Below are 17748 nucleotides of genomic sequence, written 5' to 3'. Positions count from 1 at the left end.
TTTAGTTTATGTTGACGATATAATCGTCACTGGCCCAAATAAAATTCATATCACCAATTTTATCACACAAATTTCACAAAAATTTGCCCTTAAAGATTTAGGACCTTTATCATATTTCTTAGGAATAGAGGTCACCCCAACCAAAACTGGTTTACATTTAAACCAAACCAAATACCTATATGATCTTCTTGTTAAATTCAAAATGGAACACTCCAAACCCGCGTCCACACCTATGCTCGCCCATCCACCGTTGGTTAAAGACACAACCGCACCTATTGAAAATCAGTCGGACTATCGATCAATTGTTGGTAGTTTGCAATACCTTTCACTTACACGACCCGATATTGCCTTTTCGGTTAATAAATTAGCTCAATTTCTCACCCATCCCACCGTGACCCATTGGACCGCTCTTAAACGTCTCTTACGTTACCTTACTGGCACGCTACATCTTGGAATTCATTTGACCAACTCGACACCATTGTGCCTTCACGCCTTTTGTGACGCAGATTGGGGAGGTGATCCCCATGATTATCTTTCTACCACTGGTTATATCATATATTTAGGAAGTAATCCTATTTCGTGGTCCGCTAAGAAACAAAAGGCGGTCTCATGCTCTTCCACCGAAGCTGAGTTTCGAGCTGTTGCAAGCACCACTGCCGAGCTCATTTGGCTCCAAAACCTCCTGCTCGAACTTGGTATCTCGCCCCCTACTCCACCGATGATATACTGTGATAACTTAAGTACTACTACCTACTCGGCTAACCCAGTCTTTCACTCGAGAATGAAGCATGTTGCTCTTGCCTTTCATTTCGTTAAAGAGCAAATTCGTAACGGTTATGTTCGAGTACAGCACATAAACGGGTCCGATCAGCTAGCGGATACGCTCACTAAACCGCTACATAAGCCACGGTTTCAATTGCTTTCTTCCAAGATTGGCCTTCTGTTAAGAACAAGTATTCGGGTTAATTGTTGTATGTTTTTATTCAATAACGGCATTGCCTTATATAGGCGTACAAAGCTAGTATCCTTCTTAAACTAGGACGGAATAAATAATATACAATTTGATAATTATGCGAGTTCTATTAATGATAGAAGTCTGACTATTTCGATGTATCCGTCTCGACTAGAATTCTATTCTATCTCGGCGTCTATTCCGTCATACCCTCCCTCAAGTTGGAGCGTAGAGATTTCGAACACCCAACTTGGACAAAAGTAGAAGAAATTGAGCCTTGCCTAAAGCTTTAGTAAAGAAATCAGCCAATTGAGTAGCCGAAGGGACATAGGAGGGACTAATCAAGCCTTGTTTGATAGCAGAACGAACAAAGTGGCAATCAACCTCAATATGCTTAGTACGTTCATGAAAGACGGGATTTTTAGCGATGTGAAGAGCAGACTTATTATCACAATAAACAGCCATCCCGTTGGTAGTAGAGATACCCAAATCGGTTAGGAGAGCTTGGAGCCAGATAAGTTCACGAGTGATCGCAGCAAGAGAGCGATATTCCGCTTCAGTAGACGACAGAGAGATCGTCTGTTGCTTTTTAGTTTTCCATGAAATGGGAGAGGGCCCAAGTTGAATAAACCAGCCGGTTAGGGACCGACGAGTCATAGGACAGGCGGCATAGTCGGAATCGCACCATCCATGGAGTTGGAAATCATTGTCTTTAGGGAGAAAAATGCCTTGACCCGGACACCCTTTAAGATATCGGACAACCCGGAGAGCCGCGTCCCAATGAGCAAGACGTGGAGCATTCATAAATTGAGATAAATGTGTACACAATAGGCAAGGTCGGGTCGTGTGACAGCAAGATAAATTAAACGACCGACCAAACGCCTATATTTTTCCGGATTAGCGAGTGGAGGGCTCGTAGTGAGAGCGAGTCTATGATTTTGCTCAATAGGAAAGGCAGCAGGCTTACATCCTAAAAGGCCAGTTTCTTCAATAATTTCCATGGCATATTTACGTTGACATAATACGAAACCATCTGGCCCTCGTGTTACCTCAATGCCAAGAAAATAGCGTAATTGTCCGAGATCCTTCATGTGGAAACAAGTACCCAAATAGTCTTTAAAATTTTGTAAGGCTAGTAAGTCATTACTAGAAATAACTAAATCATCAACATAAATTAAGACTTGGACCTGCTTCCCGTCGCGGATGAATGTAAATAGAGAATGATCAGCTGAAGATTGATGAAACCCGTATTTTTGTAAGGCTTCAGACAACTTAGCAAACCAGCACCTATGAGCTTGTTTAAGTCCGTAAAGGGACTTTTTAAGGCGGCACACAAGATTCGGATTGGAATGACGAAACCCATAAGGTAATTTCATATAGACGACTTCATCAAGGTCACCATGTAAGAAGGCGTTATGTACATCCATCTGATGCACAAACCATCCACGAGAAACGGCCACAACGAGAAAGGATCGAACCGTTGTCATCTTGGCCACGGGCGCAAAAGTTTCGTCATAGTCAACCCCTTCTATTTGATGGTTGCCCATAATAACTAATCGTGCTTTGAGACGTTCAATTGTACCATCGGCATTATATTTAATACGATACACCCATTTGTTACCCAAAGCCTTTTTATCAGAAGGTAATTCTTCAAGGACCCATGTATTATTTAGTTCTAAAGCATCTATTTCTTTAGTCATTGCCTCGCACCATCCCGGATTACCGACGGCTTCTTTGAAGCTGCGGGGTTCATGCCCTGTAGTTAAACGAGCAACAAATTGTCTATATTGAGGCGAGAAACGATTGTAACTAATATAATTAGCGATGGGATATCGCGTACCTGAGGACGGTTGAGGAGCAGGAGACGAGAGGAGTGGACTCTTGTTGTGGACCGTGTGTGTAACGTAGTCTTGCAAATTCGGAGGAGGGCGTTTCTCACGGTGACCGCGACCCAATAGTTCGGTGTGAGGTGCACCAAGAGAGTTATTAGGTTGGTTGATTGATTCGGGTGGAGGACGAGGCTGCTCGGTAGGAGTGGGTTGTGGAGTAGGCTGCTCAGGCTGGTGGTTGGGTGGGTCAGTAGGTGGTTCAGTTTCGGGAGATGTGGTCACAAGCTCCTCTGAAGTTGGAAGTGGTTGAGAGGCAGGCGTGGTAGGAGTAATAAACTCATCATCATCCAAAACAGGTGCATCAATATCAACAACTGGTGACAAATTCGTGGTTGATGCGTTGCGATACGGGAATTCTTGCTCGAAAAATTTGACGTCACGAGAGACAAAATAATCATGAGAATCCAAATCATAGACTCTCCATCCTTTCTTTCCGAAAGGATAGCCCAAAAAAACACAACGCCGACTTCGACTTATGAATTTGTTACCTTTATGTTGTTGATTATGAGCATAACATAAACAACCAAATATTTTAATAGAATCATAGGACGGAAGTTTACCGAAAAGAAGCTCGAAAGGAGTCTTATTTTGTAGCAAGGGTGAGGGAGTCCGGTTTATTAAGTGACAGGCAGTCATGACCGCTTCACCCCAAAATCGTATAGGTAAAGAACCTTCAAATAGCAAGGCATGAGCCACATTCAAAATATGTCGGTGTTTTCGTTCCACGCGTCCATTTTGTTGCGGAGTACCGACACACGAGGATTCAAATAGAATGCCAGTTTTCGAAAAATATGGTTTTAAAGGTGAGAATTCGGTTCCATTGTCACTCCGTACCCTCTTAATTTCCGCCCCAAATTGACGTTTAATCATTGCAATGAATTCCAAAAAGAGCCGTGGAACTTCATCTTTGGTGCGTTAAAGATATACCCATACGCCACGAGAATAATCATCGACAAGAGTCAATAAATAAGTAGCGCCACAGGAAGACGGAGTGCGATATGATCCCCATAAGTCACAGTGAATTAATTCAAAAGGGGAAAAAGCTTTATTATCACTACGATTAAAACTGAAACGAGTTTGTTTGGCTCGTAAACAAACATCACAAGCCTTATTAGACAATCTACTAGAAGACTTAATAATAGGTAATAGTTTTAAAACTTCGCTAGAGGGATGGCCTAATCGTTTATGCCATAAATCCGTTGAACCTTGGTTAACATTGCAGACAGCTACGTTAGACACACCACGGTAGAAATAGAGTCCATCCTGACGTTTACCCGCTCCAATCAACCTCCTCGTCTGCCGGTCCTGAATGACACAAAAAGACTTAGTACATTGAATGATACAATCAAGAGCATCAAGTAATTGAAGAACAGATATTAAATTGCAGGTAAGGCCGGGAACATAAAGAACATCAGTGAGGACTAAGCCTCCGTCAAGAATAACGCGCCCTCGATGAGAGGCATTAGTTGTGACTCCGTTCGGAAGACTAACAGGAAAAGAAGTTATATTTTGTATATCATGGAGATACGTAAGTGTCCCGGTAACATGATTGGTAGCGCCGGTGTCAATAATCCAAGCATTCTTACCGTGAATGTGGTCCTTGGATTTTGGTATGTTCAATAAATCAAGGAGCTGCTGCCACTGTGCAGTGGTCAGTCCAGCAACGGCAGAAGGGTCAGAGGATGAAGAGGCAGAGGCCACGGCTGGAGTGTTGTCGGTATAGGTGGAATTGATACGGGTTGTAGTGCCCTTGCCACGGCCAACACCAGGAGCACGAGCAGAGGATCCACGACTGTGGACAGCGGGCCGCCCACGGGGGCGCTTGGTGAGAAACGGGGAACAAGCGTTTGCATTTTGTAAGGAGTCGCCACCAATTTTTATGGGAAATTGGAACCGTTCGAATACCTCGTGTCATGTCAAGACACAAAGTAGTGACATGAACACTAAGCAATCGTTACCCTTAGCATTCTATGTCTAGAATGACTCTCGTGGATGCCAATGAACACGGGTGCTCACGGAGATCTGGAGTAAGGGGTGAGGGTACGTATTAGGAAGCTCTTTTGATCGAACACCTAATCCCGCCCGCCTCGATAGCGGCCTCTACTAATGATTAGGGAAGTTATTCGTACTCGATATATCGTCGGCTATATGCATGCAATGCAACATCCAAGTTTTAATCCTAGCATGTGAAGATTAGACTAAGTCGATGAACAATTAATTTAGCATACAATTGATGTCGAAGTTGGATTTAATGTTCATTTACATGTGAAAACATACAAGCAATAAAAGAAATACAATAATTATAAATTACAAGAATGAAAATTACATTAATTACATCGGATAAGGCGATTTATGTCGAAAATACCTTTAAAACGGATAATTTGAGAAAAGAATAAAAGAAAGAATTAACGAACACGACAGAAGGTGATAATACGGATAATAGTTAGTTAATACGTAAACTAAACAAACTAGGTCAAGGCAGAAAAGGGGTTCAGGGACAGAATTCACCCTGGAACAGGCGCAGCAGGCACTGCGCCCTTTGGAAGAGGCGCAGCAGTTGCTGCGTCTGTTCCAAGGGTGAGTTCTGGCTGTGAAGCCGGAACTGCAAACCGTTAATGTTATTTGATGAATTTTAATGATTGATTGGATTATTTGACTCGGATGAAAGTGATTAATGGATTATTTATTATATGAATGGGTCATAAAAGCAATAAAACCTGAATGAGACGGAAACAAACGGATTAATTATGTGAAGGGTCGATGTTAATGAATGATTAATTAGTGACATCGGTGAATAGAACAAACTAAACATGATGAATTAATGACAAATTAACAATGAATATGGACGCAAATATATCAAAGGATGAATTCCAGAAACTCAATATGGATGACATTGAATCTCTAAAACCCGGATTTGAATATTAATGACGAAAACCCGCAAATATGGATTATTCGGGATTTAAGTCGGACTCATGAATTAAACATGTGAATTAATGAATGATGACTAAAATATACATGCGAATATTAAACTATCATGATGAAGAATTAAAGAAAATAAACGAAACAAATAACAAAACACACGAATTATAGAGGACGAAGAAGAAGAAAAGAAGCGAGAAGCTGCGGCGGCCCTCACGAAGAGGCGCAGCAGCTGCGCTGCGCTCCTTCAAGAGGCGCAGCGATTCTTTGCGTCTTTTCTCGATTGTCGATCTCATCGAAAATCCGTAAAAAAGGGTTTGAAAGACGGTTTTAGAAATCGATTTTAACGGTGTTTTCGACATAAATCTTACAATGATGATACGATAAATAAATACAATAAACAAAAGAGGATTATACACCCTCAGACTTACATGTTGACGGAACGAGATGAACTAAGAATCGACTAGTGAATGCTCGACGCGAATGCAAGGAAAGAGTGCCCTCGTAAGAGGAAAACGATTGAAACAAATTGATTAATTAGATTAATTATTGTGGAGTTGGTCAAATTGGTCGGTCATGCAACGGAGAGGTGGTACCCGGAAAGATCCGAGCTTACGTGGTCGGAAGTCCAAGCACGTAGGCGCCAATTAGTAAGAACGAAGTCTAGAATGCAAAGGGAGAAGAGAAGGGCGGACACTCGCGTGAGAAATATGAGGAACGAAAGCTCCTATTTATACTAATCACACGGAGGAATTATGGTAAGACTAGGATACGGAAGGAAAGATCCGGAAATAACCGACTTAGGTTAAAACACGGAAACTTGGACAAAAAGAAAGCCCTGGGAAAAGGCGCAGCAGAGCTGCGTCCCTTGGAAGAGGCGCAGCACCTGCTGCGTCCTTTCCCGGGTAGGTTTCTCTGCGCGTAGAAAACGCGTTTGACAGTCTGTCGTATTTTAGGCATAACTTTCTCTACAAGACTCGGATTAAGGTGATTTCGGTGGCGTTGGAAAGCTAAGAAAGAGATCTAGAACTTTCTGTGAAATAGGCCTGACCCAAAAAACTCGTTATGACCTCGTAAAACGGGCCTAAAGCTCGGGTTGTCAATTTAACTAAATGAAATGCACATTTTGTAATGTAAACTTTATGTTTAGCCTAATGAAGTGACATGAGACTCAAAATGAGATATAATCTCAACATTTTATGACATCCTAACCTTAGGTAGACAAGCACGTTGCTTTGACTCGGGATTTAACGGTTTATAGAAAATGAAGACGGTTTTTGACCCGGACTCCAAATGAACTCTAATTACTGCCAAAACGACCGTATCGGCGCGTAGATGACAACCATGAGGTAGACATTAATATTTGAGCAATCACTTGACGATAATCTTACGAACTGTCACAAATCGTTCCGCGTATCAAACATGCGGCCCAATCATCACCGGGTGGTTTGCGAGAGGTGCGGAAACGAGGTGTCTCTGAGCCCCCACTTTGACCGAGGCTTGGACAAGGCGAAAGTCAAGTATAGCCATCAGGTCAATCGAAGATTACAACCTGACGACTATGGCGACGCGAGGCGGCTCAAGGGGTCTGAGCCAAGGACCTGTCGTCGGGAACATTTTAGAGTCTGTCGACTTCCGGGGAGGGTCGTTTAAAGTCCATTAGACTACGTAAGGAAGCTCGCCAGCCATAAGAAGAGACCATACCCGAGACTTCTTTCTCGAGATGCTTCCGGAGTTTGCATAGGAGCTAAGGTTTGAGCTTGGGAGCTAAGGGTAAGACCTAAAAGATATATAAGGATTGGTGCTAGGGTATGGGACCCTAAAGGAAAGCATTGACGGGAAGGAGGCCTAAAGTAAGGTCAACTTAAGGAGTAACCAAGGTTTAGGTGTAGGAACTCTAAGGAAGTGATGATCCTAAAGGAATATGATCCTAAAAGGAAAAGTGATTCTAAAGAAATATGATCCTAAGGGGAAAAGTGATTATAAAGGAATATGATCCTAAAGAGTATAAGTATATGAAATCTAGGGAGTATGGGAACCTAAAAGAAGCTAGGTGTGTGAACCTGGGTATATGAACCTAAAAGGACGGATGGTATGAGAACTTAAAGGCTTATGAACCTAAGAGGATTTGGGATCCTAGGGTTAAGTTTAGGAACTACTGGGTTACTAATTCGCGCGCGGTAAGGCTTTCTGAGGTATGAGAACTCCAAAAGGATTTATGGGTTTATGAACCTAAGGAAGGAGGCGCTGGTTTGGGAACTTTTGGAGAATGACACCTTTGCCGAACTCCGTGAGGAAACAATAATATCGAGGGTAGCAGGACGTCGGTAGAAACTGCTGGGGAATCTGCTTGCGTCGGTCTCAAGCGAACTCTGGCAAAAAAAACTTGAGGTTCAATCTGCTTGCGTCGGTCTCAAGCGAACTCTTGTTGGGGAATATATTGACGATTAGGAACATCTTGATCGCCATGGAAGAAATCTTGAGTGAGCAATCGCAAAATATCTTCTTACTGGGAGAACGAAGACTTGGGTGAAGCCCCCAGTTGGAGCGAGCACTGCTTCTGATACTTATCTGCATGGATATTAGCCACACAAGAATGCAATCTAATATGCAAATAGAACATAAACACATATGCACGTAAGCAATTATCACATGGACCTCGAATGAGGAAACACATAGGTTTGCAAAAGGCGTTTCTTTATAAAAGTTGTTTAAAACTTGTTCAAAGAAGTTTGTCGTTTGTAATGCGATATGCATATTCAATGGGCTTTAGACATAGTTCTTGACATGACACATACCTCATACGGACGTGACGCGAAATGTAGGCTTAACTTAGACTGACGCGACATCAACTTAGGTTTGACGCAACACAGGGATGACTTTGACATACTTTGTTTAAGTATGCACAACCCCTAGCCAAGTATGGGTGATAATGCGTATCAGTTCTAAAGGTAGAATAAGTGAGAGACTGATAAAGGCATATTAAAGGCAAGGCATGAGCCATGGATCAGCTGTCTATTTGAACGTCTTTTGCTGCCGCTTGCTGTAAAAGAGACCCCTCTTGAGGCACGATGATTTGGAGAATTGATCTAAGATCTTATCATCGCCTGGACTGAGTACTAGCTAGACTCAGAGGAATAAAGGAAGGGTGGCATCTTGGAAGAGAAGCCCCCAGGATGAGAGGATGATTCTGGACTTTGGTAAAAAAAAAGGCTGGGCGACAATAAGGAGCCCCCAGTATAGAGGTGTTGGTTGTGGAAGGGATGTTAATTGAGGTTGGAAGGTTGAAAGTTGTGATGAAAGTTGATGGTTGAAAGTTGATAATTGAGGTGGAAAGTTGGAAGTGGGGATGGTTGTGTCCTTGAGGACTGCCTACGTATTCACGTGAAGTGAAATCAAACCAGATCGTAGTTCTGAGGTTTGGTTAATTTTATTTGGGTGTTGTGGTTGTATCCTTCTTGGGTAAGAAAGGACTGCCTACGTATCCACCTGAAGAGGTGAAATCAAACCATGCTCGTAGTTCAAGTGTGTGCCTAAGCTACGTTGTTAGGGCCTTAAAGTGCAGGGGTCACAAGGGTAATGTTCCTTTGGTGACTCGAAGAATCGATTTGAGATAACTCCCTCTAATCATAGACCAAAGAGGTATAATTAAGTTTGTAAAAATTTCCTTGTCATGTGAGCACACTAGAAGTGGACCCTAAGGATGATATGGGTTTGTCCCGTCCTAGGTAGCAAAGTATTGAAGACTCCGTGTATGGGTCAAGGTGAAACTGGATTGGATATTTGGAATGTGGAGCTTGGACATAAGAGGCTTTGACGAACAAATCTATGGAGCTTGATTTTGTGGAGTTAAAGCTCGATGGGATTATGGCTTGTAATGTAGCTTGGAAATGGAGTCTCTTGGCTTGATGTAGCCTGAGCACATAAAGGTAGGTTAAAATGATGTGGGATCAAGTTTCCATGTCTTGGCCCTAAAGGATGGGTATATTTGACAAGTTTGAGAGGATTCTCAAAATTCCTAACTATCTCCCCGTAACGGTCTCGAGAAGGACTTAGGGTGTGTGATGTGTGAAAGGCTTAGTGGGGTGCTAGCCGACCATCTTCATTGATGTCTTGATGAAATTCAGCATTATTCTGTTTGTCACTTGGATTTTGCGTACTCGTTCTTGATTCAGACTCAGATTCTTGGTCTAGAATATATCTCGGATTTTTGCTCCGATTTTTGATCAGGTTTTTGAGGATGACTTTAACTTTGGATATTGACACTGACTCGCTTGATTGCGCCTTGTTCTTTTGACTCTTTTGTCTTGGATTACGGGTATAACTACGGCCTTGGATATTGATCTTGGGTTCTCTTGATTGAGCCTTTGTCTTTGATCACGGCTCGTATCATCTTGAATTTTCTTGGGTCAGACTAGCACCTTTGGTGTGAAACGGGTTGGTCTTTTAGTAACACGGGTTGTTTATTGTGGGGAATGGGCTTGCCTTCCGTCATGGATCGTTGACAAGGGAGATGGTCTGGATTCTTCCTAGAATCTCTTGAGATATGCTCGTCCTAAACTAGGGTTATATTGTGGTTTCTATTGCCAGACATGGAATAGGTAAGAAAAGAACACGGAGTTTCAGGTCCTCTACAACTTAGAACGGAACATCATCTAAGTGTACTCACATTGACTTGGAACGTGTGGTTGTTGTTCGTTTTTAAAAATGTCTCAAACCAATTCTTGTTGTCACAGGAAAAGGAGAAAGGAAGAGATGGGATAGAATATGTGGATTGAAAATTGTATTTTTATTGAAATGAATGATAAATGTATTTAGCATAGACTTGAGAAGACACGTGACTCGTGGGACAGCCCCCAGGTTGTCACTAGGAATGAAAATGGACACGAAGAAAGTTACTAGAACAAATATGAGATAGAAAGTCTAAAACTCGGACTCGGACTCGGACTTTGACTCAATCCTAGAACTAGACTCGTAATCATCGGACCATGCTTGAACATTTTCTCTTCCAGCAACTGGCTTCGGCATCTGACTTTGAGCATTCACCCATTTGAGCACCCCGTCCTCATCATTGGGAACATTGGAAGGATAATAGTCAAGAAGAGTTTCTTGATAAGTTGCATATCCATGAGGATTGCCTAAGCTACCTTGTGGGTTAAAGGTTGAGAGGGACAACTTCCCGTTTTCGATCATATCCTGAATGACATGTTTTAATTTGTAACATTTCTCTGTATCATGCCCTTTGCCTCTATGGTATTTGCAGTAGGCATTCTCATCCCAGAACTTGGATTTTCTTTCGGGTTCGGGAGTAGGTCCAATGGGTCTCAACATTCGTTGTTCCATGAGTCTCTGAAAGGCATCGGCGTATGTAATACCAATGTTGGTAAATTTCCTAGGAGGCGTGTCCTTATTTTCGGAAGCCTTTGTAAATGACCTTGGAGGGTTGTTAGGAATAGATCGTTCACTAGTTACTTTCTCCTTAAGACTGTCAAATTGGGGGTTTGTCTGGACACTTTTCATCTTGAAAGATTGGGTCTCAAGCTTCTTACCCATTTCAGCAAATTGATTCTCCATGTTGGAAAGTCGAGAGTTTAGATTATCAATGGCTCCTTCTATTTTGGAGAATTTATTGTCAAAGGCCCTGGAAAGCATGAGCATTCCATCTTGGATACCTTCGTCTTCGAGGACATTGATTTCTTTATCATCATGATGATTCAGGAGATGAGAACAATCCAGGAATGATTCTTCATCATGTTCATTGATATTAGACCCAAGAGGGTCGATCTTCTTGGATTTTTTGGCGGAAGGTGGCTTAGGAAGCTTGCCTTCTTTAATCATATCTTCGATGGTGTGTTTCAAGAGAAAACACTCTTCAATATCATGGCCTCTACCTTGGTGATATAGGCAATATTTGTTGCCCTTCCAGAGGTTCACTTGCTTCTCTAAAGGTGGATCCGGAGTCGGTCCTATTGGATGTAGCATGCCTTGGGCAGAAAGTCTCTTCAAAGCATCGGCATAAGACATGCCTAAATCGGTAAGCACCCTTTGATGCCTCCCAGGTTTCTTTTCAGCTGTTTTCGGCTTTCTAGGACGATGGTTATTGCAAGAGGTAAGCTTTGGATGACCTAGACTAGAGGTTTCTCTAGTTGGTGGGTTCTTTTCCACCATTCCATTCTCGAGGGTGAAGACGCGAATGCTCAAATTTTCCACTGTAGCTTGAACTTGCAGGACCATGGCATAAACGTCCTGGAGAGACATGGTGATTGTGGCTTGAACCGCTTCGTGACCCTGCTGATTGACGGAACTTGCTGGATTCCTACTCGACAGAAATGACGCGCATTACAACTCGATTCGACGTGGGATCACGCATACTAAGGCAACAAACAAAGGAAGGGATAGGATGACAAATCTAGACTTGACTTGTGAATTCGTGAAACGTCGTGAGCGACTTCTCGTGTTTGAATTCACGGTGCTTGACTATAATTTAGACTCGAGTGTGACATTGACGGAGTGACCTTTATATGGTTGACCTTATTGACGAGATTGATGACACATGTTGATTCTAAGACGTGTGTTTAAGACAGACTTGACTCGAGGTTCGGGTATGTGTGTCCCGAACGTGTCATTAGGAGAATTCAAGAGACGGATTTTAGCCTCGAGTGTGTGAGTCGAGTGTTTAGATCCTAACTGAATTGGGGTAGAGGGTCCAAAATGACGGCGTGACGCCTTAGGACTTGACTTGAATTTGAAAAGACCCAAAATGTAAAGGAAAAGGAGTTTATGACTCGACGGAGTTCCGACTAGGACATAGTCGGTTTGGATTTTGACTCTAACTTAGCCCAATTGAATTTACATATTTACATTTACACGGTTTGAAAATATTTTGGATAAAACGTTTTTTTTTTTTTTTTTTTTTTTTTTTTTTTTCGGACTCTTTTTTTTTTGACGTTTTTTGTTTTGTATTTAGTTTTGAAATGGGTTTTGCGCTAATTAATGGCCTTTTCGAAAATTTTACATTTTGAAAGAGGTTTTGATTTTCACAAAATTCGTCATGGTTTTGTTTAGAAAATGGTGATCACATATGGTACAAACATATATACAGGCATTATAACGGGATGCTGAGTGCATTTAAAAGGGTTTTGGTTTAAAGGGTGGGTTGCCATACCGAACCATCAAACCCGAAGTCTGTGGAGAGGCTCGTGCCAAACAGGAGTAAGGCCGATTCCTAGTCCATTTCCTCAAGTAGTGAAGGCCCTTGATACAAACAAGAGTAAGCATCATGGTATGGATGACGTCAATCGCTATCCATCCTTAGGCCCAAATAAGAATTAAGACCGTTTAGACGGGACGATTGGTCGAATGGGTTGGGTTGGGCCTAGGAAGGCCGAATTAAACGGTCTAGGAAGACCGAGTTATGAAAACCGACAATTGTCTTGTACAAACTTATTCCCTAACCTTGTTCAAGTTTCACCCTTGGCTACACGTAAGTGTATTATCCCCAGCGGAGTCGCCAAACTGTGGACAGCGGGCCGCCCACGGGGGCGCTTGGTGAGAAACGGGGAACAAGCGTTTGCATTTTGTAAGGAGTCGCCACCAATTTTTATGGGAAATTGGAACCGTTCGAATACCTCGTGTCATGTCAAGACACAAAGTAGTGACATGAACACTAAGCAATCGTTACCCTTAGCATTCTATGTCTAGAATGACTCTCGTGGATGCCAATGAACACGGGTGCTCACGGAGATCTGGAGTAAGGGGTGAGGGTACGTATTAGGAAGCTCTTTTGATCGAACACCTAATCCCGCCCGCCTCGATAGCGGCCTCTACTAATGATTAGGGAAGTTATTCGTACTCGATATATCGTCGGCTATATGCATGCAATGCAACATCCAAGTTTTAATCCTAGCATGTGAAGATTAGACTAAGTCGATGAACAATTAATTTAGCATACAATTGATGTCGAAGTTGGATTTAATGTTCATTTACATGTGAAAACATACAAGCAATAAAAGAAATACAATAATTATAAATTACAAGAATGAAAATTACATTAATTACATCGGATAAGGCGATTTATGTCGAAAATACCTTTAAAACGGATAATTTGAGAAAAGAATAAAAGAAAGAATTAACGAACACGACGAGGAAGGTGATAATACGGATAATAGTTAGTTAATACGTAAACTAAACAAACTAGGTCAAGGCGAAAAGGGGTTGGGACAGAATTCACCCTCGAACAGCGAGAAGAGTAATCGCGCCCTTTGGAAAGAGGCGCAGCGATTCTTTGCGTCATTTTCAAGGGTGAGTTCGTCGTGAAGCCGAGCGCAAAACCGTTAATGTTATTTGATGAATTTTAATGATTGATTGGATTATTTGACTCGGATGAAAGTGATTAATGGATTATTTATTATATGAATGGGTCATAAAAGCAATAAAACCTGAATGAGACGGAAACAAACGGATTAATTATGTGAAGGGTCGATGTTAATGAATGATTAATTAGTGACATCGGTGAATAGAACAAACTAAACATGATGAATTAATGACAAATTAACAATGAATATGGACGCAAATATATCAAAGGATGAATTCTTAAACTCAATATGGATGACATTGAATCTCTAAAACCCGGATTTGAATATTAATGACGAAAACCCGCAAATATGGATTATTCGGGATTTAAGTCGGACTCATGAATTAAACATGTGAATTAATGAATGATGACTAAAATATACATGCGAATATTAAACTATCATGATGAAGAATTAAAGAAAATAAACGAAACAAATAACAAAACACACGAATTATAGAGGACGAAGAAGAAGAAAAGAAGCAGGAACTGCGGCAGCCTCACGAAGAGGCGCAAAGCAGAACGCGCTCCTTCAAGAGGCGCAGCAGCTTGATTCTTTGCGTCTTTTCTCGACTGTCAGTCTACTGAAAATCCGTAAAAAAGGGTTTGAAAGACGGTTTTAGAAATCGATTTTAACGGTGTTTTCGACATAAATCTTACAATGATGATACGATAAATAAATACAATAAACAAAAGAGGATTATACACCCTCAGACTTACATGTTGACGGAACGAGATGAACTAAGAATCGACTAGTGAATGCTCGACGCGAATGCAAGGAAAGAGTGCCCTCGTAAGAGGAAAACGATTGAAACAAATTGATTAATTAGATTAATTATTGTGGAGTTGGTCAAATTGGTCGGTCATGCAACGGAGAGGCTGGTACCCGGAAAGATCCGAGCTTACGTGGTCGGAAGTCCAAGCACGTAGGCGCCAATTAGTAAGAACGAAGTCTAGAATGCAAAGGGAGAAGAGAAGGGCGGACACTCGCGTGAGAAATATGAGGAACGAAAGCTCCTATTTATACTAATCACACGGAGGAATTATGGTAAGACTAGGATACGGAAGGAAAGATCCGGAAATAACCGACTTAGGTTAAAACACGGAAACTTGGACAAAAAGAAAGCCCTGGGAAAAGGCGCAGCAGAGCTGCGTCCCTTGGAAGAGGCAAAGACCGCCGCGTCCTTTCCCGGGTAGGTTTCTCTGCGCGTAGAAAACGCGTTTGACAGTCTGTCGTATTTTAGGCATAACTTTCTCTACAAGACTCGGATTAAGGTGATTTCGGTGGCGTTGGAAAGCTAAGAAAGAGATCTAGAACTTTCTGTGAAATAGGCCTGACCCAAAAAACTCGTTATGACCTCGTAAAACGGGCCTAAAGCTCGGGTTGTCAATTTAACTAAATGAAATGCACATTTTGTAATGTAAACTTTATGTTTAGCCTAATGAAGTGACATGAGACTCAAAATGAGATATAATCTCAACATTTTATGACATCCTAACCTTAGGTAGACAAGCACGTTGCTTTGACTCGGGATTTAACGGTTTATAGAAAATGAAGACGGTTTTTGACCCGGACTCCAAATGAACTCTAATTACTGCCAAAACGACCGTATCGGCGCGTAGATGACAACCATGAGGTAGACATTAATATTTGAGCAATCACTTGACGATAATCTTACGAACTGTCACAAATCGTTCCGCGTATCAAACATGCGGCCCAATCATCACCGGGTGGTTTGCGAGAGGTGCAGAAACGAGGTGTCTACAACGACCGTTCTTAGAGCTGCCCCCGCGACCAGAATTGCGAGGACCACGAGGACGATCTCCCCACCAATCGGGATAACCGTGAATAAGAAAACACATGGATTCATCATGGCCATTACGAGTACAGTGTGTGCAATATTTATCGGAATTATCCACGGATTTTCCTTTAGCCTTGAAATCAGACTGAACTTGAAAAGCCAAAACCTCGGTGTCGTCAGTAGTGCTCGATGCTCCATTAGTTCGCATCCGTTCTTCTTGAATAGCGGCTTGATAAGCACGATTGACCGATGGTAAAACAGAGGTATTAAGTAAATTAGATCGAAGTGTAGCATAATAATTATTATCAAGTCCAGATAAAAATTTATGCAAACGTTTATTTTCTTTGAAAGCACCAAACTTGGGACCAAGATTGCAGGTGCAATTACCACAATTACAGCTAGGAAGTTGTTCGTGATTAGCAATATCGTCCCAAATTATTTTTAAACGTCCAAAGTAATGTGCGATGGACTCGTTTTTGCGTTGTTTGCATTCAGCTAAGTCCGTTTCGAGCTGCTGAACACGAATGCCATTAACGACGCAAAAACGATCTTGAAGATCTTTCCATAATAGAGCCGCATCTTCGTAGTACGAAATAGTAGTACGAAGAGATGGTCAATGGTGTTCATAATCCAAGAGACAATCATGGTGTGGACAGAGCTCCAATCGTCAAGATTTTCGGTAGGCTTGGCAATCGTGCCATCGACAAATCCAAATTTCCGTCGCGCTTTAAGAGCCAGCCGAATAGAACGAGCCCATTCATCGTAGTTTTCACCACGAAGCTGGACGTGAGTAATTGTATTGCCAGGGTTGTCTTGACTTCCAAGGTGGAAGGGAGACACGGTTGGATTTGGGTGGGGTGGTGGATTTTCCGTAGAAGGAATAACAGCATCACCAGACATGGTGATAGATTGTAGTTGGAACTTTTATGGAATTTGTATTAGAATTGGAACCTGGTAACTGATACCATGTTAAGAACAAGTATTCGGGTTAATTGTTGTATGTTTTTATTCAATAACGGCATTGCCTTATATAGGCGTACAAAGCTAGTATCCTTCTTAAACTAGGACGGAATAAATAAGATACAATTTGATAATTATGCGAGTTCTATTAATGATAGAAGTCTGACTATTTCGATGTATCCGTCTCGACTAGAATTCTATTCTATCTCGACGTCTATTCCGTCATACCTTCGCTATCGCCCGTCCATCTTGAGCGGAAATGTTAAAGATACAAGTCAACCAAGATAATTGTCAAAGATTATACTCCTTCAATTGAGGAACAAATCAGCCGTGATTAGCTAGCATATTCCTAGTATATATTATTCTCTATTATCTTGTAATTAGTTTTATTTGTTACCTCTTTTATCTCCACCAATTGTGCAATGTATCTTCCTTTACCCTAGTTTAGCATATGTATAGTAGTATATAAACAACCTCCTGTAACTCTCTTTATCATCAATACAATTACTATTATTCACAACTGTCTTCTTACTTATGACAGTCTACACCAGCATAGTACGATAACCTATTCCACTAACCACAATATGACACAAGTTAGTCCACAAAATAACGCTATTTATTCCATGGAGTAATATTGATTATTGAATAAAGTCATACGATTTGAAGTGCTTTTGCAACAAGATCAGATATCCTGGATTTTATGCTAGTCCTGTTGAAGAATGGTTAATAACACAAATCACAGTGCCAAAAATAGGATTATGTTTGTATATTCGGCTAGGTGATTAATTTATTTAGGCAGGTGGCATTTACTTTTGCAAGCTCGTAAAAAGTGAATTGTTTGATTGAAAATTTAGATTGTGGATATATGTTCTTAAT

At 41.5% G+C, this 17748-nt stretch overlaps 1 protein-coding gene across 1 annotated transcript; it reads right to left on the bottom strand.

The window, feature by feature from the left end:
• Positions 1 to 1752: 1752 nt before the first annotated feature.
• On the bottom strand, positions 1753 to 16812 carry LOC141607237 (uncharacterized). The gene is made up of 4 exons (XM_074426597.1): positions 16516 to 16812; positions 15866 to 16423; positions 4047 to 4146; positions 1753 to 3329 (listed from the first exon to the last, which is right to left on the bottom strand). Exons 1-4 carry the CDS (start codon positions 16810 to 16812, stop codon positions 1753 to 1755), a joined length of 2532 nt encoding a protein of 843 aa, XP_074282698.1.
• Between the last annotated feature and the right edge of the window lie 936 nt (positions 16813 to 17748).

Source organism: Silene latifolia, chromosome 10, assembly GCF_048544455.1.
Source record: "Silene latifolia isolate original U9 population chromosome 10, ASM4854445v1, whole genome shotgun sequence".
Taxonomy (NCBI): domain Eukaryota; kingdom Viridiplantae; phylum Streptophyta; class Magnoliopsida; order Caryophyllales; family Caryophyllaceae; genus Silene; species Silene latifolia.
The sequence above is the reverse complement of the archived record's forward strand: the minus strand, read 5'-3'. Positions and strand labels throughout refer to the sequence as shown.

Excerpts from the sequence above, each read along its gene's own strand:
- LOC141607237 (XM_074426597.1), bottom strand. The coding sequence starts at position 16,812 with ATGTCTGGTGATGCTGTTATTCCTTCTACGGAAAATCCACCACCCCAC. Across the intron at positions 4,147-15,865 it reads ACGGTCGTTGTAGACACCTC|GACCGGCAGACGAGGAGGTT; the intron begins GTTTCTGCACCT and ends TGTGTCATTCAG. Across the intron at positions 3,330-4,046 it reads TGTCTGCAATGTTAACCAAG|GTAACAAATTCATAAGTCGA; the intron begins GTTCAACGGATT and ends AACAACATAAAG.